The sequence below is a fragment of the Paramormyrops kingsleyae genome, chromosome 22 (genome assembly GCF_048594095.1).
Source record: "Paramormyrops kingsleyae isolate MSU_618 chromosome 22, PKINGS_0.4, whole genome shotgun sequence".
NCBI classification, from domain to species: domain Eukaryota; kingdom Metazoa; phylum Chordata; class Actinopteri; order Osteoglossiformes; family Mormyridae; genus Paramormyrops; species Paramormyrops kingsleyae.
In genome coordinates this window covers 20,829,580-20,856,014 of record NC_132818.1, presented here as the reverse complement: position 1 = coordinate 20,856,014, position 26,435 = coordinate 20,829,580, and the positions used below count along the sequence as shown (strand labels likewise).

The 26,435-nt window shown below is 42.2% G+C and overlaps 1 protein-coding gene across 2 annotated transcripts in view; it reads right to left on the bottom strand.

Moving 5' to 3' along the window:
• The window catches only part of crhr1 (corticotropin releasing hormone receptor 1), a 61,305-nt gene that overhangs the window by 17,291 nt on the left and 17,579 nt on the right, over window positions 1-26,435 (bottom strand). The window contains exons 3-6 of one of the 2 annotated variants that reach the window (XM_072704863.1): window positions 24,605-24,655; window positions 23,239-23,334; window positions 14,327-14,412; window positions 5,714-5,820 (exon numbers count right to left, since the gene is read on the bottom strand). In XM_072704863.1, coding sequence (XP_072560964.1) covers window positions 5,714-5,820; window positions 14,327-14,412; window positions 23,239-23,334; window positions 24,605-24,655 — 340 coding nt within the window. Of the gene's footprint in view, window positions 1-5,713; window positions 5,821-14,326; window positions 14,413-23,238; window positions 23,359-24,604; window positions 24,656-26,435 lie in introns of both variants that reach the window. The other variant, XM_072704862.1, reaches the window with a different exon arrangement.

Sequence of the window (26,435 nt, the reverse complement as noted above, 5' to 3'; positions counted from 1 at the left end):
TGTGTATTCAGTGTTAGTGAGGTTAATGGCCGGTCAATGTGCTCCTGGATCAGCCTGTCATGTGATTTATTATACAAAATGTACATTATTTTGTTGTTTTTCTGGTTGTCATAGAGCAAATGGTTTTGTGTGCCTCTTAAAAAACAGGTGTTTTTTGTATAATTTTAATCTTATCCTAATTCTTCACACCGATCTGTCCATCCATTTTTAAACCCCTTTCCCTGCACAGGGTCCTGCACCCCCACATACGCTTCCTCAGGCTGTGGAGTGTGTCAAATCTTAATAATAATACATTAATGTTGCAGCACAGATGGCTGTGATTATGCTTGCTTGAAGTGTCAGAATTAATTACCCTAAGTACCTTGAGAGAAATATGTGACTTGGCTTGACCGAGACTGTGACTTGGCTTGACCGAGACTGTGACTTGGCTTGACCGAGACTGACCTGCATATCACTGCTTACTGTCCCACTTGAAGCTGCACTTTTAAATATCTCATTTTGAGTGGGTGAACTTTTGCTATCTTTGATATAAATGTCACTCTGGTCTGCCTGCTGGGTGGCCAAAAAAAAACAACAACAATATATTTGTAATACATTTGACACTTAATGCATTTAGTTTCCAACAATATTTTCCACCATTATATCCATCCATCCATCCATCCATCCCTCTACCAACTAATAATCCAATACAAGGACATGGGGAACTTGGGGGACACAAGAGAGGATTCCAGCCATTGCACTTTTAAACGCTCATGCTATGCAACTAAAATAAATGTTCTCGCGTGTGATCTTTGATCCATTTTACAATTTATCATGCTACAAATTATATAAGAAAGCGGATGAAGATTAACGGTAAAGGGATAAAGGTTTAAGGTTAGAAATAGATTGATGAATAGACCTATTGCTGAATAAAGTCACCTCTAGCTGTGGTTGTATTTGCGGAACAGAACATGTGGCGCTTAGCATTACACAGACAAAAACAATGATGGTCATTTTTCATACATTATTTTGTCATTCGTCCCGATGAAAACAATAGGAGCTGCTATTTCTAGATGCGTTACGATTTCGAGAGATAAAAAGACAATGGTTAGAGGAAGTCCACCTTGTCGCTTAGTCCCGTAAGAGATGCCTGGCTTATTGAACTGAGGGTGGACAGTTATTTACAGCTGGGAAATTAACCCACCACGTTTCGTAAATGTGCATGTCAGCACGGGGGTGAGCCTGTCCCTCCTGACATATACTGTCAATCGACAAATATACTGCTGGTGCTAAACATAGTGAAAGCAGATCACTGACCCTTAGAGCACAGCCGGGGGACAGCATGAATAAACATATTCGACAATAGATAGATAATATCTTTGTGAACTTGCTAAGTATGACTGATTATGCAAATGTGTTGTGATTGATCTACAAAGCCACAAAACAGCATACGAATGGCTTGAATATAGCACAGTAGCATACAAGTTTGTCATAATACATAACATTTGCAGCTGGAATGCATAGTGGATTTTCATTAGGTTTTAATAAATCAAATGTCTTATGTTTCAATGATTTTTTTTTGGATTCAAATAATTTTTCTATACTTTGTGATATATAAAAACAAGACTGTATGACATTATCTCAGTAAACAAAATGGGCAATACAATGAAAGGGCATTTTCACCCCTATTGACTGTCTGTTCCAGGTTTGAATGTCACCATTTGTTATGGCAAACTGGTAATAGCAGTGCATGGGTTTGCTGAGTATAACGTCACTCGGAACGTGCAAATAGAACTCTGATGCAGTAAATCTTTGCCTACTGGGGTCTGTCAAAATGGCCACTGAATGTCACCGTGGGAAGTTTAAGTTTACACTGGCTGTGTTTAATCCTGTGTTTGAGCCAAGAGCCAGTTCCATCTCCAGGTTTGTTTTGCAGTGTTCCTCTCAGTGGGCCACAAAGGAAATGATCAAAGGCAGGTATGTAACACCAAGAGTAAAATCAGTACTGCGCTAAAATCGACAGCCATTTGCATCTCGAACTGCCCCGTCACAGTGCGCCGTGGATCACTGAAGCTCTTTCATGACTTGTGAGACTCACCTTAACATGGGCTGGTCACCCCGTCTGAACCCAAACGCAACTGATGGATGCTAACATCCAGAAATGGAGGCTCATGGGCTGCAGAAACACAGTCATAAAACCCTCTCCCACGCACAGCCATGGATTGTGAATAAGAACTATAAATATTAATGTGACAAGCAATTTGCCTGCTTTTAGGTGAAGGTACAGAATCATTAGCAGGCGGTCACTCGGCTTTTTCTTTTTTCTTTTTAAATACCTCCGCATACGATGCTGGCCTAGAATTACATTGGCCTTTTATATGTCTCGCTTTCAAGTCCTGTGATAGGAATACTTACAATACAGGAGATCAGTATTCTGGAATTTGTATTACCTATATAATTACAAAATAGTTTTCCAGGAAAAGGATTTTACATCTCAGGTAAAAAAAAAAAATATATATATATATATATATATATATATATATATATATTTGTCATTAATTCTGGATGAAATGTGATTCCCAAACTTGAGATTCTATGAGTGACGCATGGGAGGCTTTCATCAATCACAAACGCCGGCGATATAAAGTACATTTGCATAAAATAATGAACTCGGAGCAACAAGGCGCTTTGTGAGGGCGAAACAGTGGCGGTAACAATCTGTGAATGCAGTCTGCCGGAGCCAGTCGCCTTCTGGTGGCTACGGTACGGGGTAGAGGGGGTGGGTGTGGGTAAACATGCACACGGTGACTCTGCGGCTACACCGAATCTGACTGGAGACGCCACGGCGCCGACGTCCGACGCCGCGTCGTGATTCGACGCTGCGTGAAGCCGCCATTGATAAAGCCGCGCGTGTCCTCTGCTAGCTAAATCCCCTCCATGGCTCCTTAGCAGGTGCCATTAGTTGTGTAAGGCATTACAATTCCATCCTCTGTTAAAGGAGGATGCCATCTGTTCTTGCTTTGCCCTCCCTACCGGTTTCTGCCACGTGCCACGGGGCTTTGCCTTCACCCGTAGATGCCAGGTGGCCGTCAGATGCACCTCTTCAGCTATAAGGGAGAAAGGCTTGCTGTTTAGCAGATGCTGAAAGCTTCTGCGGCGGGGAAGTTCCTGTCACGCTTTCACAGCGTCCTGTCATCATTGAAATCTAAGTCCTGGTCACGCCCCTTAAGCAGGAGCCTTGTAGAGTCATCGCCCCCCCCCCCACCCCCCACCTGCCTTTGCAAAGGAAATATCTTGATCTATGCAGTGACAGCCAGCTTGCCAGCACGCTGCAGGTATTAAGGGTATCCAACTGTGATGTGCCAGGGGTATAGTCAGTAGGCTGCAGTGGGCCGCCAGCACGCTCCAGCTCGTATGCATATCAGCCCTCGGCCTCATCCCCGGCGGGGGAAGTTCTGTCCGCTCGCCATAGCCTCACGCCGAGTCCATGTGGCACAGGGGCTGTTGCCTGTGTGCCCTGCTGCAACGTCAAAGTGCACCAGAATAGAAATGCAGAGATTTTCCTTTCTCCCAAAGGCAATCAAAATGCTTTTAAAAGCCTAACCTGTTCCTATCCCCTGCAACATTCTTTATAGATGCAAGTGAAAAGGAATTAGTCCAAAATGTCAGTAATGAATGAAGACAAAAAGGGAACATTTAGGGACCTGCTATTTGGAATAAAAGGGAGACAGTGCCCCTTTTCATATGCCATATATCATTCTTCCATCATAGATAATTCTGTGGAGTAAAATGTATTTTGTGAGTAGATTGATTATGCATGTGATTTACATGAATGTTTTCTTCATTGCTCGAAGTACTGACAATGCATCAGCATTCAATATAACTACTATAAGGAGGATTCCGGAATGTCCAACTGCAGGAAACATTAAGTGAAAGTAAAGTGAGAATTACAATATTTTTTGTAGTACATATATATGCCTGTGTGGCAGTGTACTGGGATTTTCTACTCCAATTAGAGACAGAGAAATTATTGATGTGTAAGACATTATTTGATGTCAGACAATGAAATCATGTCTATTCTTCCTTCTTTACCCAAGTCTTCCACCCACTTGCTATTTGCTTTCATAGGTGCTCTACATTCAGCTACATCCTTTCCCTACACACCCCGTAATCATGCCACCCTGTCGTGTTCTTGTGTATATTTACATTAGTCTGGCAGATGACTTCTTTCATCTATGGCCCGACCTAAAGCTAAAAATTCTCTGGCCTTGAGCTCCAGCTGTCGAATTGAAAAACAAACAAAAGAACCTGACAAATGATCAAAAGAGAAACAAAATGGTAAATACGGAGCAGTCTTTTCTTCCATTTTCTTACGTTTGATTCGGCAACTTTAGCCACAGTTCCTTTGCATTCTGCTATACAATGTATATAATGTGCAGTTCTGCAGTTGAAGTACACAAACATACGCAAAACAAAAAGACAGCTGAAAATGTTATGCTACCATATACAAAACATGATGAATTAAACATCCGAAGTAAACCCACAAAAAAATGCTATAATAACAAATAAAAGCCAATGACAAAAACATTTTGTAATATCTCATTTAGGTAGCAGGAAGAACAATACAAAGTTGAGATCTTATCAACATTCTGTTTACATTGACCCACGTTGCGTTCTTGTCTGAATCCTTTTATGGATCTTCACAGTGCAAAAAAATGGAAAATACATTTTCATATTTTAGCACCAGCTTTCACTCTTTCTTCATTAACACATCAATAACTTACATGTTAATTGAAAGAAATCTATTCCAACGATTTAGGTTCATGTTTTATGGTGTGCTATTAAACTGAACTGTATTATGTCAAAGATGATTTATAACAGTGACTAATCACTGCTCTGCAGAGGGACATTTTGAAAAATGCAAACTTCCAAGACATTCATTCTTTTATTTGTTCATGTAAAAAGAGTCAAGAATGGCTGCCTGTTCCGTATTATTTTACTCTGTAAAGTTTGCTGCACGATTCACTGCTGCCTGACACTTAGCCTGATTCTGTCCTGAGGGGTCTGTTCACACCCAGTCAGCATTTTCATCTAAAATCTATTTGCAAACCAAATACAGTGTAGGGTCCCAGTTGATGTTAAGAACTGGAGATGTGTGGCAGTGTTCAGGCCACCTGTCGTTCTTTCCCAGTTGGAATAGAGTTCCTCTGCTGAAAATGCACCAAAAAACCTCAGTGACCTTGGATGCCCTTTTACTCCGGAAAAGCGGCCAACGAAAAAGGCTGAGAAGTACCTCTGGCTGAATGTTTGAATTCTGAATTTCACAGTGTTGATCAGTATGTGCCGAGCATTTCTCCATAAAGCGATAGATGATGTCATGGTTGGGCCATGCACTCCCTCAGCTGAATAAAGTTTGATTTAATATCATTCTAACGCTAAACTAAAGTTCAGAGCGGGACTCTTACTTCCTTAGAAGCACCAAAACACAATGGCTCTGTTGGCACTGTTGCGCATTAGCAATGCAAGGCCTGTTTCTCCAGCGGCACTCTGGGTTCCTACCTACCTCCTCATGTGAAGAAATCACAGGACGCATTAACTCTTGCAAATGGCTCACGATCCCCCCCCAACACACCACAGACACACTGGCTGAGTAAGACACACGGAGTACATATGCAGGGCCGGGACAGACAGCACTTTGCCTAGGTGTGTCGCAGACGTGATTCCAGGGTCCTACCTCAGGCGCATGAAGAGGATGAAGGCCACTAGAAGGGCCCCGAGGGAGATGCAGTGGCCCAGGTAGTTGATGATCACCGCTATGTGGTAATGCAGCTTGCTCTTTCTCTGGAGGATGAACACAAGAGCAAGCAGACAGTTGAGGGCAGGTGGAATTACTCTCACAGACAGAGGTACATTAACATGGTCAGAGGCCCCAGGGTTTTTTGAGCTATCAGAAGTCCTCCTACCTCCTAACTTCCAGTTCTGGGGTCGCAGCGGTGAAAGCTGTTGATCAGCAGGGGGTTACATTTTAGTAAACAAGGCCCCTGGGCCGCAGCCTGGGCGAACCCGTACATTAAAGCACCCCTGCACACAACAGAAAACCTACCAGAGCAAGTTATGAAAACTGTCAAATACCAAGCCGATAACATTCCATAGACTTACATTTTACAAATAGGATTATTATGGTGTATAATTTGTTTCGTTCATTTTAAATTATTGAACTGGAAGTACAAATAAATTATTGATGTGTCACCTCCTGTGCGGCTGTTGTTTCAATTATATTTCAATTTACCTAAACAAAAAATGAAATGTCTGAAAAGAAAAGGACATACGACTGCACAAAACTAATACACCTTGTCAGCAGTTTTGGGGAAAAAATAAAATTCACACCCATAAAATTAACATTAAAATGTTGCACAGAATAAGACATATATTTATAGAACCATTCGACTAAACTGTGTCGTCTCGTTTCCAGTGTTATGGAGACGGATGTTGAATTCCGAAAAAAGACCCAATTATTATAAATAATAAGTGTTAAAAGTAGGTTGCACTATTGCCTCATATCTCTATATTTGTGGAGATTCCTATCATGTAATCCCACCTCTGTTTCGTGTACAGAGTTTACATGCCCCCCCCCCCCCCATGTGGATTACCTCCCACAGTCCAACAACCTGCAGTTAGATTAATTTGCAACTCTAAATTGCCCCTAGAGCAGAGGTCTCAGACCACTAGCCCCGTGAGACATTTCTATACGGCCTGCGACGTGTTTTTAATTCATCATTAAATCTGGCCCACAGATCGATCTTTTGTTTTCCACCAAGGAAAAAAAATGGGGCAGCATCATTCTGCTAATCAGGGCTGGCAACCCTGCACGCTTCAGCGCTAGGACAGTACGGCAAGCTGAACCCGCACTCGGCAAGCTTTGGATCGTCAACACTGCGTCATATTTTATTTTCTCGTTTAGTTTCTCTCACTGGCTCAAAGAATAGCTCAAATGGCCCACTTGAGCTTAAGACCTCCGAGAAAGCGCTCTGATGTTTAAGACCTGGCCCGCCCCAAAGTGTGTGTATATTGGCCCTGTGAGCAACTGGCATCCAGTCTAGGACGTACCCCTAGCCCTCTGGGATACGCTTCAGGCCTGACCGTGATCAAGACAAGGAGTTGGAAGATGGATGGAAAATAGTTAATAAAAAACAAAGCAATAAAGAATATTATTACATTAATAATATTATACCCATTAAGGAAGGCTTCTTATGGGTTTAGGCAAATACATATGCTTAACATAAAACCCAGTTTACATAACTAAGACAAATTCTAGCCATAAATTCCAACCTTGTAAATGTGTTGTGTAAGTACGGATGCAGGAAAGTACAGCAATATGATGGGTGATTGCCCTCTGTTCAGGCCCTGCCCTGGCTCTGCGTGTGTAGGGCGTGCATATTCCCCCTCTGTTCTGACCCTCCCCCGAATTACTCCTGCTTCATACCCCTATTTCTGGAATAGCCTCCAGGTTACGGGAAGTTGACGACTTGCAGGAAGCAGTCATTCCTCTTTATAAGTTCGATTTTGCATGCCAGACAATAAATACACCACCTCAAAAAGCCCCCTTCAGCAAAACCCTCCTCTTTGAGGACTCCCACTGCCTGTGCGTTTCACAGATGGGCGCTCACTCAAGCTCTCTCACCGACCAGAAGTGGTTCTACCTCTGGGGATAACAATCCAACAGATCGACAGATTGCCCACTCGCAAATTTTATCTCGACTGTCTTACACTCTGCCCTTTCTGTGTTACAGGGGGCAATGGAAGGAAGCAGCGATTATCACAGAAACTTCATGCTACTGCGGGCTGCTTTGCTCAGCAGAACACATTATATTTGTGCACTTTGGTGCAGCCTTACCAATGATCATGCTCCATTGGTTTATTTACATTAGCCATGCATTTATTTTAGCTAAATACTAAATATATATTAGCTAACTGGACACTAAGTATATTTGCGAGCGGTTCCAGCAGTTCACGGCTGACTCGCCTTCCCCTAACGCTGTTTTCAGGGCGTGTGTCTGGGCATATAAACTGTTAAAACAGGCTTAGTCCGTCGGATCAATGCTTGTGCTCTTATTGCTCCCCCGAATCATTTTCTGCAGCCCCGAGAAAGGACTCCACATGGCGCAAACCTTTACAAGTCCACGGCATCTGAGGAGCTGAGCTGAGAGTGAGGTGGGGGTTCGGATTGGAGCAGGATGCCGGGGGGTGGGACCTGAGCAAGGCCGATGTGCCCAATAAGCCGCGTGTGGGTTTCCAGAACAGTGACTCGAATAAATAAAGATGTTCCAGGAATAATGAAGAATGCTGTCATCTGGATGCTTAGGACTGAATTTACAGCCCCGCACCAGTCGGTCATAAATCTGCCTATAAAAAAATGCATTAATTGTGTCCAGGTTCAATTTGTGCAGTTGTGCAACAGTAAGTTGCACTTCTCAAAGCAATAAAAGGTACTGTGTCCTGCAAGCGATCAAGTTACTTGCATATGGATGTTATTAAACAACATTAATAGCTGTATCCGATATTTACCAACCCACACTGGCTTGTGCCATTTGCAGATCACGATGTACTGCTAAGGAGCACAAAAATGCACAACAACATTATGTTGAATCTGTCACAAAAAACATTAATAGAAACAGAAAACTTGTCTATTTCCAAATTATTCATCATACAAGGGAACAAAACAACCAACGTTTTAGCCAAAATATCCTGGATATCCTCTTGGTAACTTCGAAAACACCGTCATGTTTAGTACATTACACTAAATGGGTTTTTGACTGGCTGAATGATTTTCAATTATTATACAAGAATCATTTATATTTGAGAATTGCATGTTACATTTGGATCTTAATGTCCTGCTGAATAATTTTAAGCATACTGATTTGTGCATCTAAAGATGCTTTTTTTGCATATGAACTATCTTGCCATGTTTATGGGCCATAAACATTTCTGTATCTTTTCTTTTGCACTATTATTAATGAACAATTCTTGCTGATTAAATTTTGGAATTTTGTAGGAAAATGCAAGTACTGTCACTTCCTTTAGCAGACAAATGGCAAAGGGCTAATTCCTATATTAATTATGCTATTTGATCATGCTTCTACTATTCATTTTACTTTTCACTAGCTGTTACTGCACCAGATCCTTCACGTTCTAAAGGCCTTCAGCTGTTACTGCACCAGATCCTTCACGTTCTAAAGGCCTTCACGCGATATATTTGCCGTAGAATCAGTCCGGAGCATTAACTGGGCAGCCAAAGCCTGAGACCCAGAAATCTGATTCCCAGGAGACACAAAGAGTCTCAGTTCAGTATAATATGTCCCTGTTTAGAATTTAAGGTCCAACTGTTGTAACCGCTACCTCCCGCCACCCCTAAAAAAAGCGCAACTCAATTATAATGCAGTGACACAAAGCTGGTCTCCGGGGGGGGGTTTCCTTTCCTCACTCTGGTTTTCTCGTTCATTCTGACTCTCGGGAACGAGCAATTTATCTTTTACGGCATTTATAATGTGCCTGAGGTTATTGCGATATTCATGTGAATTAAGCAAATCTGACACAGTGTGGTTGGTGTAGGCAGGACTCTAGAGGAGAAAACAGAGCGAGCCAATCTTTAACCGTGATGCAAGCGTTAGCTCGTCAATTTTAGCATGATACCGCCATCGTAGGGAAATTGGAGCATATTAACTAAAATAGGCTCATATTATTAGTGCATCTGATAAAAATTTGAAGGCAGCAGACTTTCCAATTTTTGGGATATTAGTATTCAAAAAAATTACAATACATTGAAATATCGCTTCCCTATTATGGCACCCTGAAACTCCACCATCTTTGCTATTTTACTTATTTAATGCTCTGTAGTAAAATCCAGCGGTCATCCAAACGACTAGTTGCAGTCACAACATTACAGTAAAGGAAGGATAAGATACACTGATGCAGTCAATTTAAGGAGAAATTGTCCTTCAGAAACAATAAAACTTAATTTTTTCTACTACTGGTTCACTTGCACAAATCAGCAATACAAATTGTTGTGGACTGCAATTTAAATCAGATTTAAAATGCTGACTAATTGCAAAACACATTAATTTACTCTACCTAGAGTTGAAGTAGAAGTATTTTGAGACAGTGACAACAAAGTTAAAAATGATTATAATTTCCTATACAGTAGGTCCCCTGTTGCGCGGGTGATATGTCCCAAGACGTACAAACTGTGGATAATAGTCAACCGTCTACAGATGACATATTTCTCGTGATTTTCATATACTTACATATGGTAATTGGTAAATTACACACAATAACGTAAAGTGCATTGTACATTATGATACAATACGGTACTGTACTCTCTCATGTGAAAGGGATTCTGATGTTTCAGGTTACTTCTGTATAATGTTATTCTAGATAATGTAACAGATGAGAGAGCAACAAGTGATGATCAACTCGTGCTTTTTATAGCACTCAAAGGATGAAGGAAAAATGAAAAAACATATTGTTACACATTTTATCATTATTTTTTTGGACCTGGGTAAACCACAGATAACTGGTACAGGGGTATTATGGTATGCCAGATGAGGAATGCCAGATGAGAGAATGCCAGATGAGGAATGCCAGATGAGGAATGTTCTTGTTGTCATTAAATTGTGAAAAGTATACCAATGCCATGATACATGATACCAATGCCAATAAGTACATTATTCACGACAAAAACGGCACTAGTAAATAATCTTTTTATGGCTGTTAGTGCACAACTGCAGCAGACATGCCTGTTGGTCTATGTCCTCCAGGTGATCACGGCTGATTCTGGGTTTGGGTCACTTGAGGGGTATGTGAGGTGCTTTTCCATGTCTGGCAGCACCAGCACACGTTGCGCCGTATGGAGACACAGCCTCCCATGCTGCCGCCTGTCGATCAAGATTAAAGGAGCAGCTGGCACAAGCTCAAGGTTCCCCGGCAAGGAATCTCAACTCTTTCAAAGGCAGGAATTCAGTGGGTTTTTTGTAAGCAGTGACAATCAACTAAAAAATGATATCAGTGAGAGTCTAGGAAACTGTCAGCTCTTAGTGATTCTGATACTAACAGAGTGAACAGAGCACTCTCTCACTCCTGTATTCAGCCACGTTTCCCTTCACACCTCAGCCACGCTCAGCCACAACGGATTATTAACTCACCTGCAGCTCACAAACTCATTTGCCTAGTTGCGGGGGCAATTTTAGGACTTTTTAAGGTAAGGGGCATACAAGGGGCTATGCAGAAGGGCTATGCAGAGGTGCCAGCCAATGATATGTATTGAATCAATGACTGACAGGTGGTGGGGGAGGGGACTACTCTGGGAGCCAATCAGCTTTCAGCTAGGGCCTGTGTCCCTGTGGCCCCGCCTCTGTATACACTCCTGCTAGGCTTGGGGTATTAGGAGTATGTTTTCAGTCACCTCTTTGCGGGGTTTTATATTTCACAGAGCCTGTGTGACATTGCCGGTCTGTTCTGGTACACGGCTCTTGCCTGATCCATCAGCTTGCTGTTTTTCTCCATGTTTCAGCAGCTGATTTTGGATTATGATTTGGATTCATAAAATTAACCTCGCCATCTGCATCTGGATCCTCCAATCATTTTGTATGCAAAGACCTACTGAAATTGATCATTTCTATACATGGAAATGATGGATTTGTGAGTTTTTTTTATATATCTATCCAGCCACTGATGTAAAAATTCCTTAAAATTCCTATAATTCCTTTAAAAAGCTAATTTTTTATGTTTGGAGTGCAACAGAGATTAGAATTGTAATTCATAAAATGTAAAAAGTATCGACATAAGGAGACTCTGTAGAGACAACTGCTGAATTTCTTTTAAAGAGTCACATTAGCCGACGTGTTCTGGGATAAGATTATAAATATCAGCTTTTCCTTTGCACAGTGTCGTTCACTACGTCCTACATGAAGACACGCGTAACGAGTCTCGTAGGCTTTTAGCATCCTCCACACAAAAACCTCGTCTTCTCTATACGTTAAAGGCGACATTCATTCTCAGCTGCATTAATCATCCTGCGACATGCAATGGCGGTGACATCAGCGCATGTGATGGCTGATACTCTACTCGCCCCTCGCATTTTCATTTAACAACCACTAAGGAGTCACTATCCTTTTGAGCGAGTTGTTGATCTATTTCCAAATGCAAAACTTGAACAACTAGCTATGCATCATTAGCGAGCATGTTCTTCATTCCGCGACTGGAGCAGAGTCTCGTTCCTGGAATCCTTCAGAGTACTTGCAACCAACAATACTCCAATTTAAATTTAAAAGTACAAAGGGCCAGAGGATTTTTTTTGTAACTATGCTTTAGACTCCTTTCATGTTTTACCTAAGAATCAAAGGCGTCCTGGGGTCTCGTATGAGACGTCGGCCTGTTTGCACGCAGCGCTGCACCACAGTGTTGTTACTTATTTGCATGTCGCTTCTACTGTCAGAAGCAGATGGCAGTAAGAACAGGCCGACTGCAGCCGGCCCACGGAACCGCAAGGGACTCCGGGCAGCCTCCAGCAGTCACATGGCCATTAGGGGTCCCAGCCAGACAGCGTCACTCTAGCGTAAATCCCCAAGACTGTTTCAGAGCGGCACACACATATCCACTGAATTCCACAGATATCCATTTTAATCTTTGCTCTGGTTTGTGGTTCCGTTTGAATTCTCGATTCCGAATTTGTTCCTCGAGAGATGACATGCCAAACGGAATGTCATAATGACTGATATGATCACAAGTGATTACAGTTTAAAAATCGAAGCCTAATGTGGTGAAAAATGCTACAAGAACAATTAACTATTAATAGACATATAATGATATTTATTTCAGCAGGCTGGAAGCTCCTGCGAGTCATGTTTTTGACGTTACACCCCTTGTACCTTTTTGCCTCGCCATCCCACAGACTTTTCACCTTGTCCCTCATCAGCTGTCCATCCTATACAGGACCATGACATCATCATCATCATCATCACCCCAGAGAGGACTAAACCATTGCATTTAACATTAATTATATTTGAGCGGAATATTCATTTCAAAACCACTATTTCTTATCCATCCATCCATCCATCCACTTTTGCCCATACACACCCACTGCACATACATACCTATATACCTATGACAAAATTTTACGGGGGGGGCTCCCACAATGAATTTTGGGAAAATGCCTGATATGCTAGATAGACAGTCCAGCCCTGCATCCATCCATCCATCTACAATTCACTTCTGCAGCTGAAGGTCATGGTGGCTACATTTTTAAATATTGATGTATTTATGAATGTATCGATTGTTGTGATGACTCACAGCAGTCTCATCCTCCTTCACAAGACTCCCGCCCAGGGCTCTAGCACATATTGCATTGCGTAGGCCGGATGAGTTAGCACTCTATTTACTGAGCAGATGTCCCCCCACCCAGCAAGCATTATGTATTAAGAATTTACAGTATAGATTCTCTAACTATTCACAGCTGGATTTTCTCTGGGCCGATTGAGCTAGAGGTCCTTCCATAGGGATTCCAAGAACAGAACTCATAATAAAATTTTAGCTCCCACGCTTTAATCAGAAGGATTTGGACCAGAGCTCGGTTGCCCATAATAAAATCACACAGGGATGCATGGTACTTTCTGATAAAATGACGGCACAAGGCAAATTTTCCACTCAGTGACTCAGTGTAGCTTTCACAAGGCTTTTGAGTTTAGGCCAAGGAGTCTCTAATGAGTCTTTCTGTAAGCTTTTCAAAAACGCTCCCCACCGTCCACTATGGGATGCCTTAAGGCGACACTGAAGATGAGGACTGATGAAAACCACGATGATCTGGATGCATTAACCAAGTGCTCTGGTGACAATGAAATGCGTTAGTTCATCGGAAATTTTACCATTATGTTATTATTCCTTAGTTTTCCTGCTAAGAGATAAGAAACAATATATATGAACCTTAATACCCTTCAATAAAACATGCAGTTAATTATGTCTATAGAACAGCCTGGCTATCTGACATTGTGGTGGCATCTCGATTCGGCCAGTCAGGTTCATATCTGAACACAACCAACCGGCGTGTAGATAAATTATTTGCCACAGAGAAATGGCAGATGGGTTGAAACGTGATCAGCGTATAGGAGATATAACGGAATTGAGTATCAGTTCACAGTTTAAAATGTCTTAACAAAACACTGATGGAGACAGAAGCCAGCAGTTCTGAAGTGTGATTTTCAGCGTTTGGATCATTCCAGCCGCCATCCTCCGCAACATTGATGCTAAAATGCCTGGAAAGAAGCTTGGCTTGGCTTCCCTGACACAGCTACCGTACCTCTTCATTCAGGATGGCTTGACACTGTGAGTAATTGCCTTTCATCGCCCATGTTCCATTGGAGAGGCACTCTCTGTACACATTGTCTGCAAGAGGAAAAAAGACAACGGGGTAAATATTGACTGCAACTGGCCGGACACAGATAAGGGAAAAACGTCGTAATTTACAGTACCAAAAGGTAACTGGTGTCTTAGATTATATATCCAATTTTACAACATTAATTGAGAACCCTGGAGTTTAAGGTAACTGGTTGTTCCGGATAGGATTTGAAATTGCAAACAGCATTTAATTCCTGAAGAATCAGACAACCAGAAACTATCCTGGGATGTCATTCCATTGTAGGGCATATGGTCACACATCCACGCACTGGGTGATTTGGGGGCTGGGGGACAGGAATCAAATCCACAACCCAGGGGGTGTGAGGCTACAGTGCTGCCCAACTGAGCCCCCCCCCCTTGCCATTTACTCTGTTCAGGAATTCAATTGCTACATCTGTAAAATCTTTGGTAGGTGTAATACAGCCCTACAGCCTTCCCAGAATTCCCTGATTCCTCAGCATTTGATTTAAGGTGGATTAGTTTTAATATGTGTGCTCACTGATACAATTTTCAGGGCCAATGGGGAGGTAAATTGATCTTGTACTGGGAGCTTCCAGGCCAGAACGCGATTCATATTGGCGACTGTATATGATCTCGTCTTTCAATAAGCTCCTCCCTGTATTTGAGTTCCCATCGGGTTTTGTCACAGAGATGTGATGAAAGAGAAAAAAAAAACATTTAACCACAAGAAAGAAGAAAACGAAAAATAAAAAAAGACATATATCAAGTGAATCTTTCTGGGATCGGAGGTGGGAGTAAGTAGAGACATATGACGAGTTAAAGCTAAAGCGGCAAGGAGACGGAACCCATGCGGTGGCACATTTCTGCTCTGCCTGTATCTGCGTGACCACATTTGTAAAGTATCTGAAAGGCGAAAGCAGAATACAAATCAAACATCCGTTATTGTGGTATTAATGCACAATGTCACTACTATTTCATGCTCAGCTAAGACAAGCAATGGGCGTCATGGTATTACAGGTGAATAATCCCTGCTTTTGATATCTACCAATCAACTCAAGCGCCACACAAGCTTCTGTGTTCTGGGGCAGCACCGAGGGTGGGCTCACGGGGTTTAAGAGCTAAATGCATCAGCGACGCCCCGGTCATCTGTACAATCACTGTCATCATGTTATTAATTCTAGGCAAAGCCCCAGATAGGCTCTGAGCCTAGAATGACCCCTTGCGTGTGTCTGTTTCATTCTGGTTGACTGATTCTTGTTGGGCTCTGAAGAAAATAAAGAGTCAGAGTACTCAACTGGTTGGTTGAAACAAAATCTTGGTCTGGATTTTTACTTTCTGGACCTGAACTATACACTTCTAGTTACCAGTTGGGGTTCAAAATAGTATCAAAAAATAGTATCTTTATACCAACAACAATATTGTCTCTTCAGACTAAGCTCATGGTACCATTAATCCATTAAAACTTAATTAGCATAATTTAATTTGTCCTTCAATTACACCTCACTGCGTATGAGAGTGATTCAACTCTCTTAATTGTGTCATATTGTACTATCATTCTTTTCCCAGCAAAGATCACATTTTTGATGTCTCTGTTAACCAGGGGTCAACACCATGCCGAATTCTAAGGGACAATTTGTTGGAAATGCAATTTTTTTACCATGGTATTTAAAAACTGTAGCCTACATTTTTTTTCCAGAATCAATCACAACAATTTTGCCACAGACACAGATGAGTCCTGCCGTGGACATATTTGATCTTAATTATTGAAATGGTATTAACTCCAAATTCGCTCCTTGATGTGTCCCGAACAAAAGGGACAGTGCAGTATGCCGGGCAAATATTCAAAGAAATGAATAACACCCTGCTTCACTCACCGCCAACCCATAATCACAACCATGATTGTGATCAAACCATCTGGCTTGTCATAGTCGACCCAGACGTGTGGCGGGTCTAGGTTGCATCACAGGACTGAAAGCCAATCTGTTACCTCGTCAGCGGCAACACTGTTCTAGAACATTCCAACCAGGGGGCACTTAAGGTGCCAGGACGTGTTGGTGGTGTGACGTGGCTCTTAGAAATCAACTGCGTTACCGAGTGGCGCTGAATGAAGACGGCGAGGGCAGCCGTTGGAGGTGGCAGCTGGAGCAGCCTGGCAGGCCACCTGCATGCCCGTGGGTGAGGGGGACGCGCTCATTGAAGACGACGCCAATACTGTCACTGCCCTGCTGCCAGTTGCATAAGTCAGTGTTAATATAAGAAAGGGAGTATAAATAATTGCTAAGAAATAAGTGATGTTGTTAATCTAAGCCACACTGATGATATGGCAACTTAGTGTAAAAAGAACCACCAAGAATGAGTAAATGAAGTAAACTTTGTCCATTAGATACTAGAACTGCACCAGATCCGCTGCACCCCAAGTTAATTTTGTACTGGTCCAACAGTGGTCACTTAAAACGACGATTTCATCGTCATGACAAATTCTTTGATGGATCATTCGCGCTAAAAGGAAACTTTTATACTTGGCTTAGCAACGCTGCATACATTTATTGCAGTGCTGTTGTTTTCATATAGTAAATATGAAATTACATGCAATATACAATGAAGACCAAAACTCATTAAAACTGCAATGCTATTGAGCTTAATGACGCATTTCCAGGACCGAAATGAATTAACTGGCCAGCAGGTTCAGTGGAATGACACTAACCGCCACACTAATTATTTTGCGGCTGATTTGACCAGTTCTGACTGATTGCAAGTATTATCAGGGGAGGGGGGAAGGTTCCTCTGCAGCCACAAAGACCCTTTAGGGTTCAATTTCCTTCTGCGGCCTCATTAGCATTGCCAGTTGTTGGTAATTAATCAGGATCTTCTTGGCTGTTCCGAGTTCCCGTGGGTACATCGGTACTGACATTTCCTCCGAGCCGTAATGGACGCTCCAGTGTGTTTCCGCATGGTCAAAGATCGTCAACTATGCGTGTCCCTCACGGCTAGACGGTGGATGGATCAAGGGGCTGACACTGCATGATGGACATCTCTGTCATTAGTGGTGCCTGAGAGTGCTGATGGGTAGGTTGGAGAGGGGACTGATGCAGAAATATCCAGGCAGCTGACATACTAGCTAAGCGTATTATTTATGATCTGAGCTGAGTGCGATCTCACAGTCGATCAACTGTCACGTTAAGGGTTGGAAGTGGGTGTCCGACTGAAAACATTTGCTAGTTTCAGTTTAAAACAGAAAACAGCCATCTCTTAATAAGCATTAATACCACTGCTGTAGTGCTACATTAAAGTCAAGTACGTGTAAAGAGTATCTACCTACAACAAATTGCATTACAGGACAATATAAATGTAACAATGCTGTCAATTTAGAAATGAAATATCTCACTTGTACCACAGCTAAAACGGTTTTACGGTTAAAGGGAGCATCCAAGATGAGATAAGAAAACATGAATGTTATTAAATTATTATACAAAAAACATTACACGATAGACAGTAACAAACTAGCCAGGTAACATTTTTCATTCTAGGAACGTTTACTAAACGTTATGATTAAGGTTAGACAGCTTTCAAATTGTGCACTTTTGCTGATGCTCCCAGAATGTTATCCCACTACCATAACTACTGCTACAGCTAAGAATAATAATGAATTAACGAGCAAAGGGCACGGTGGGGCGGCAGGAGACACTGTAACTCTACACCTCTAAGGTCATGGGCTGAATGCAGGGTAGTACATTTGCAGTTTACATACACAGCACTCTAATGAAATAATACTGTTATTATAGAACAATATTTTTCAACACTAACTGCATTAAAAGGATATTCAGGTACTAATCGAGCTGACATTGACAGAACCTTTGTTAAAATGTAAAATGAATAAATAACATTCCGTTAACGTTACAGTAAGAATGTTCTCTGCCAACTTTGCACAGAACCTTCACAGAACGTTGGCTAAAGTTCTGGGAATGTTCCCTGTTAGCTGGGTATGCATAGAAATACGTGAATATGTAGATTAATCTCTTTAGATTACTGGTCGTATTCCCTGGTAAGTTGTATCGCTGCTAGTTTTTCTTCAGGTATTTATATCTGCATGATATTTTATTTAATTATGAATTCAATATCATATAATAAGCATATACACTCACCTAAAGGATTATTAGGAACACCTGTTCAATTTTTCATTAATGCAATTATCTAATCAACCTATCACATGGCATTTGCTTCAATGCATTTAGGGGTGTGGTCCTGGTCAAGACAATCTCCTGAACTCCAAACTGAATGTCAGAATGGGAAAGAAAGGTGATTTAAGCAATTTTGAGCGTGGCTTGGTTGTTGGTGCCAGAGGGGCCGGTCTGAGTATTTCACAATCTGCTCAGTTACTGGGATTTTCACACACAACCATTTCTAGGGATTACAAAGAATGGTGTGCAAAGAGAAAAACATCCAGTATGCGGCAGTCCTGTGGGCGAAAATGCCTTGTTGATGCTAGAGGTCAGAGGAGAATGGGCCGACTGATTCAAGCTGATAGAACAGCAACTTTGACTGAAATAACCACTCGTTACATCCGAGGTATGCAGCAAAGCATTTGTGAAGCCACAACACGCAAAACCTTGAGGCGGATGGGCTACAACAGCAGAAGATCCCACCGGGTACCACTCATCTCCACTACAAATAGGAAAAAGAGGCTACAATTTGCAGGAGCTAACCAAAATTGGACAGTTGAAGACTGGAAAAATGTTGCCTGGTCTGATGAGTCTTGATTTCTGTTGAGACATTCAAATGGTAGAATCAGAATTTGGCGTAAACAGAATGAGAACATGGATCCATCATGCCTTGTTACCACTGTGCAGGCTGGTGGTGGTGGTGTAATGGTGTGGGGGATGTTTTCTTGGCACACTTTAGGCCCCTTAGTGCCAATTGGCCATCGTTTAAATGCCACGGCCTACCTGAGCATTGTTTCTGACCATGTCCATCCCTTTATGACCACCATGTACCCATCCTCTCATGGCTACTTCCAGCAGGATAATGCACCATGCCACAAAGCTCAAATCATTTCAAATTGGTTTCTTGAACATGACAATGAGTTCACTGTACTACAATGGCCCCCACAGTCACCAGATCTCAACCCAATAGAGCATCTTTGGGATGTGGTGGAACGGGAGCTTCGTGCCCTGGATGTGCATCCCACAAATCTCCATCAACTGCAAGATGCTATCCTATCAATATGGGCCAACATTTCTAAAGAATGCTTTCAGCACCTTGTTGAATCAATGCCACGTAGAATTAAGGCAGTTCTGAAGGCGAAAGGGGGTCAAACACCGTATTAGTATGGTGTTCCTAATAATCCTTTAGGTGAGTGTATATAAGAATTGCGAAAAATGACACAGATTCAGCTCCAAATAGGGATTTCTGAAGAAATAAGCTAGAATAGTAGTAGATTTCATCAGTGTCACTAATTTAATTGTGAGGTCCCATTTCAGTTCACAGTGATCTAAAGAAAAAAGCCAAGAACTAGAATATTTATAGACAAGTAGAGAGCTGGAAAGTTAAAGGAGTTTAATTATTAAGAAATGAAAAAGCGAAGGCGTGCAGTATTCAGACCTGCCTGTGCATCCCCAGCCTCACCAGCTCCTACTGTCAGTAACCATATAAACAACGATTTGTGCAGATTTTCAGACTTGAATGTCTCTGTGCTCCGATTTGTAATGCTGCAGTTGGTCTGGCCTTAGGGAGATCTAAAGTGCTTCTTAGTGGTTCCACTTTGAAGTGATTTCAGAAGAAACGTGGCAGGACTCATCTTGGTTTTAAAAAAGGTCCCTGATGTAGACTCTGTCACCCAGTTTTGTCCTCAGTGTCGTGTTTGTGAATTATTAAAAATATCGACCCAGCAGGAAACCCCAAGGTCTGGCTCGTTAGTTTCCCTGACAATCGAGACTAAAAGGCTTCTGTCTGACACAGATTCATTTAAACGTGGGGTTGCTGGTGCCACACGCCTCGGAGAATTTGCAGATTCGGGGCGAGGGTGTGAGCGGATATTACAAGGAGGAGTGAAGGTCGCAACAAAGAGACCATATTCATCTTTCATCTGCTGTGCCACGGCACTGAAACTCTACTGGTGGAGCAGCCTGTCGCACTTTGTGAGAGCAACGCTGACTTACCTCCTTTAATGTAATTTTAATATTTTTTTCTAAGGTTGCACTACTTGTACTGCAGTATAAGCAATTTTTTTGTGTACCGCTGTGAAAATTCACCTCGGTGTGCAGTGCACAACAACACGGACAACAATAACATCAAATCCAATTCAAAATTAATTACATTTATTAAATCCTCAGCGTGTCAAATTGTTATGACTCTGAACTCTGGCCAAATGCGAAAAGATAATTAATTTGTGCGACAGCGACTAAACAATTGCAGATGTCAGCGCTTTGAATGATGGTGGTGAGGAATAAATTGAGTAATCTGCACAGCGTATGTAGCTACAAGTGTAGTACACGTAGGGTGCCTATCTGCACTGGATTTTTCAGAGTTATTCTCAGAATTTGATTGGTTTATCATAGAGAAAAATAAATTCCACACCAGGAAATGACATAGTGGCTAAGTAGGTAGCGCCATTACCTCACACCCTTAGGGTCGGCGTTCTGAATATTGCTCCATGTGTGCGCAGTTTGCATGTTCTCTCCATGTCATGTGGATTTCTCTCTGCCGTCCAACTGCCTGTGGTTAGGTGAAGTAATACCTCTAATCGCCCCATAGTGTCCGTGCCCTAAGATAGACTGGCGTTCTGTCCATTGTGCGACAGAACTGTGACAGGATCACAAGAATACCAAATGATCAAACTGATACGAAGGATGATGAGTTATTTCAGTTATGCAAGTATTGTGCAAGTGTCTTAAAGCATTTTATTTCATAGCCTAAGATATTTATCTGGGTAACAATTATATATTTGGTCTAACAAAAAGATAACGTAAAATTAGAATATGTGCACAGATACAACAAAAAGTAAGAATTTCTTCTGTTTTCCAAAAAATTCAAAAGCTGATATTCAGTGGCTGGAATAATACAGCTTCGTGTCCCACTGGGGGTACCCCAGTCATTCCACGTATTCATCAAACCACTAGCTCACTTAATTAGTTTGAAATGAATTTGTTGAGGGGTGGCATGGTGGTGGTCACCTCACACCTCTGGGACCTGGGTTCGAGTCCCTGCCACGGTCCCATGTGTGTGGAGCTTGCGTTTTTCTCCCCGTGTTGTGACGGAGTGTCCTCTGGTGTTACCAAATTGCCCATATGTATTCTCGGTGACAGGTTGGTGCCCCATCCTGGGTTGTTCCCTGCTTTGTGCCCATAGGCTCCAGATCCCCCACCCCCGGCTCTAAATAGGACAAGTGGTTTCAGAAAATGGATGAATTTGTTGAGGCACTGATTAGCAAAACATGGCATGCTAGCCAAATACATGGCTATATTGGGTGGCAACCACATGGTGGGATAATATTAGGAAAGGTGTTGAAAAGGCTAAGCTAACGTGCCTTTTCAGATCTAAAGTCTTACACCAGCATGAAAAGAATTTAAATATAATATTCTTTAGCAAAATAAGACTTTTGCACAATCCTGTATGTTTATAAAGTACAATCTCTTCAGGAACTTCAATGGACTGAGATGTAACTCAAACTTGCTCAGTTTCATGCGGAATTTTCAAGGGAAACAGGACAAAAAATATAAAAGGGTGATAAGGAAGCTTGTGCACCCCACCTGCCCGTCGTTAAAGTTTCCGCGCATCCCTCTTGGATGATGTCTGTTCACTTAAACATTTGCTTTTAATCTGCCACCCAGTGTGACTGGGCAGAGCTAAAAGGAGCCAGAGATGTAAACTGAATCACACATGTGCAGGCGAACCGCCGTGCATTTGGCAATCTGTTCCAAAAACATTGTAATATATATTAATGCTCTCCAGACACAGCTTATATACACAGAATTATAAGCGAAGAACGCAAATAGAATCTGACTAAATCAATTTGTAGGGGCGTTCTCAATTATCTGCAGACCCTAAAGGGGAAAAATCAGGATGCCCTTCTTCGCCTGATCTGAAATCACTCTATTTAGCCCGATTCTGCTAAATCATTACCATGTTTCTTTTCTATCACCCTGTAGAGATTAAAGACGTGAAGATTTATCTAGTGTCCATAAATACGTACGCATGCATGTTCATGCAGCCGCAGAAACACACGCCCACACACTCATACAGCACTGCAAGTGAAGACCAATCTGTTGTTCCATGACTCAGTGGAGGATTCATGATAGATTTGGTAGAAGGAGGGGGGGGGGGGGGTCACACAGCCCTCCAGAGGCCAGGCTGTCTCTCCCATGCAGCTCACTATAACCACTGGCTACAAGGGGGAGGGGGGGCAGCTCTGTACTGTCTGGAAACTTAGAGTGCATATACCTATCTAGTTAAGGATGCAATTCATCACTAAGGATACCTGGAGTTCACTGGGCTGTTCTGCCCAGTGGCAGCGGTAATGGAATGGGGGCTCTGGTGAGGAGAGCAGGGGGGGGGGCAAGTCAGAGCAGGACCGATAACAGGTGCCGACGGCCACAAGCTGCCATTTTCACATGTAGCTTGCCCTGTAACTGTCATGCAACATAATGGGGGAGGGGGGGGGCTACCATACTGGAGACAGGCATATAAACTACCATTCCAAGGTTTAGTGGCCCGGCTGTGTCCTCCTGGCTCACATGGAAATAGCGGAGGACAGGTGGACGGGTGCCACAAGCCCGGCTTGTCCTCTGACAGCGGTTAAAAAGACAGAAAGCTTCCAAAATGACATGGAAGTGCGGGCGTTTAAGCATGGTCACTTACTGGTGGTGTTGTATCGGACTCCATAGAAGTATTCCGGGCAAGGCCTGGAGACCATCTCCCCTGCACTGGTCCTGGGCCAGCAGGTGCCGATCCCGTCTATTGAAGTGTTGCAAAACAAACCTGCGTGAGGTATGTAGAAGTATTTTTAGGGATAGAAATGCAAAACAGGAAGTATGATTTAATGACTTGCCATTCTAGTAGTATGCTTTTCTAGTATGTATTAAATGAAGGACAATGAAGAACAACTTTGTATTAGAAAAAAAACCACACATATATTTTTACATTTTTAGCAAGTATTTTATATATATATATACCAGTTGATATCCTGACCACAGTGTTTCATTAAAATGTATAGTAATAGCATGCACTTTTTTGTGCGAAAAAAGAAAATATGAGATGTTTTGAATACAACCTTTTAAATAGAATGAAATTACAAATGTGGACTGAGCTTGAAGGAATTCAACTACTGAAATGAGAAAAAAAAAACTTTCCAGTAACAAAATGGTAGTAATTGCAATTACCTTAAACTAATTTCAGTGTGTTGCAATGCTGCAAGTCCCATGGCTTACCTTTTTGAAAGGGTTTACTGAAATGTATTTGAGAAGTACTTGACATGAATAGTAAATAACGGTTTGCTCTGGTAGAGGGAACGAGGGTTGTAGAGAAGGTGGGTCCAAGCAACTAGAGGAGGCAGGGCCAACCAATCAGATGTCTTGGTCCCACCTCCTCTACAATCTGATTGGTTATCTCTCTGAACCAATCATTTTTCATTCTGCCCTCAGAACATTTTTGTGTAAGTAAAATTCCCACGAACAGGGACCCTAGAGTCTCAAGAACACAGAGCATCTTAAGGAAACGGGAACTGAGAGTAATAAAGAAGTGCAAATACAGTGGGTCCCCCTACCAGCGTTTCCAAGTAATGCCTGCCTCTCTCTCCTTCTGCCCTGCCGGCTCCCACTGACTCAGCCCAAAGCCTTCTGGTAAGCGGACCCCTTCGCTGTGTCGTTATAGCAGAATGATTTGGATGGTGTTGTGCCTGAGTGCTGGCTGACTGGTTTCTATCATGCTCATCCTGTCAACGTCGCTCATAGAACATTTCTCCAAATTCCTGCTACTTAAAATTTAACATAAGTATGCTTAATGTGCAAACTAATATCCCTTCAAAGCCGTCTTCATACATGACACATACAGTACGTATACTACAAATGTATTCATTGCAAAATGCACAACATTATTTTATACATTTTACAGAACAGTTTAGACTAAATTATTCTGGAGCTAATTGTGTATTGTGGAAACAGACCCTAATCCTAGCCATAAATCAGAATGATCCAGTAGTTAGAACAATCCACATTCTGGTACTCACCTGTAATGTTGCCAGATGATGCCGTCTGATTCCATGATGCTAAAGAATGCACTAAAACAACAAGAGGTAAAATGAATTGATTTATTCTTTGCTACAAGCTACTTCAAACTACTTCAAGTAGAAGAACATGTTGGATTCACCTGGAACGTATTTATCACATGAATCTTATTTTCAGGTCCATGCAACCATCTTTTCTGGAATATATTCAGGTATATATTTAAAAGTTCTCATAACATTACACTGAGTTATGCAGGAATAGAAAAATAAGTTTCAAGCGGGTAAAATATCCAGAGGCTGGATTTCAAGAGTGTTTCATGGCATTCAGGCTGCAATACCAATAAGGCATTTGTGGAATTGATTCAAAGGTCCTCCCACAACAACAGAATCAAAGGACATTTTAGAACAAAAAGTAAATTTAATTCCGGATGGATCACAGTGATTGTTAATGACACAGTCACAACCATTTTTCTATGAACAAGAGAATCAGTCAAGAAATATTTGACATTTCAATAAATTCCACTTATGACACTCCATCAGTTAATATCATTACTGGCTGTTTTTTTTATATCAGTGATACATTTACAATGATATTTCCTTGTGCCCTTATTTTGGAAGTACGGACATGACTTGAATGCATGAAGACTAGTACTCATACTGTAAGTCACACATATAAAATTTGCGCTAGATGTTAGAATATGAACCACCAAACCTCAGGAATAAACCCTGTGGATGGATTTCTCTGAAGTAACACAGAAACTGATGATTTACTCTATATAATCCCTTGGATAAACTGTCTCCAAGTTTGTAAATTCTGTTCTTAATTCTCGATCCTTCACCAAGACCCCAGTGTGACATTCCAGGGGTATTGGTGCATATTAAGACTGTAGGCCATGACAGTAATCTTTTTTCATGGAGAGATATTCAACATCCCACCCTTTAATTGCTACGTCTCCAGCTTTCCCTGGCGAAGGAGATAATTATATAAACCCAAAGACACTTCGCTGAATACCATTCGGCACCTTTGTCGATTCGCGGGCCTAATTATCTAATATGCGGCAGTCGACATGCTGCTGACCGAGGCATTTCGGCCTTTTAGTTATGGCGTGGGCTTCATGATATTTAAACTAAATCAAAGATTTCCGCCAATGGGAAGAAAATAAACAAATTGGACTCTGATGAATAGGGGAAATCGAATCATACAAGAGGCAATTATGTGTCGTGGGATAGGCGCCAAACTGCAGTCCAGATAGCTGGGGTCAAAGCAGAAGACCGTTAATATTATACGTATTGTTGAGAAAATGGGAACGATGCACTAAATTAGTGTCCCCCAATCCGGTGCCCGGGGACTCGGACAGTCTGTGTTTCTGTGGGCTGCCTGGCAGGGAGCTGGGAGGAAGCCCCCCCCCCCCCACCATGTGGGGATCTGTGGGTCCCCAAGCGCCAGGTCGGGAAATGATGCACTAAATCAATATACCAACCTGGATTCCTGAGGCTCCCTTCTGCCCCCCCCCCCCACCCCCAAGTGATCCGTCTGTTATAATAGCATCACAGTGGGTGGTGTGGGTAGTGTTTCAGGCCTGTATTCTCAAGGCTCCCCCACGAGATTGTGTGGGTTTTCCCAAATTCTTCATACCGACACTCCAGAGACATGCCGTTCAGGTGATCCGACGACTCCGCGTTGGGCTTCACTGTCTGACTCTGAGGCTGAACGTCGGAGCGTCTCAACACCCTATTCCGGCTGTTTCTTGGAAACAACGAACCATGAAACGTGGCTGCGTGTTGAAAGGATAGTAAACAGTAAACCTGAAATACAACTACCCAAGTAAAAACA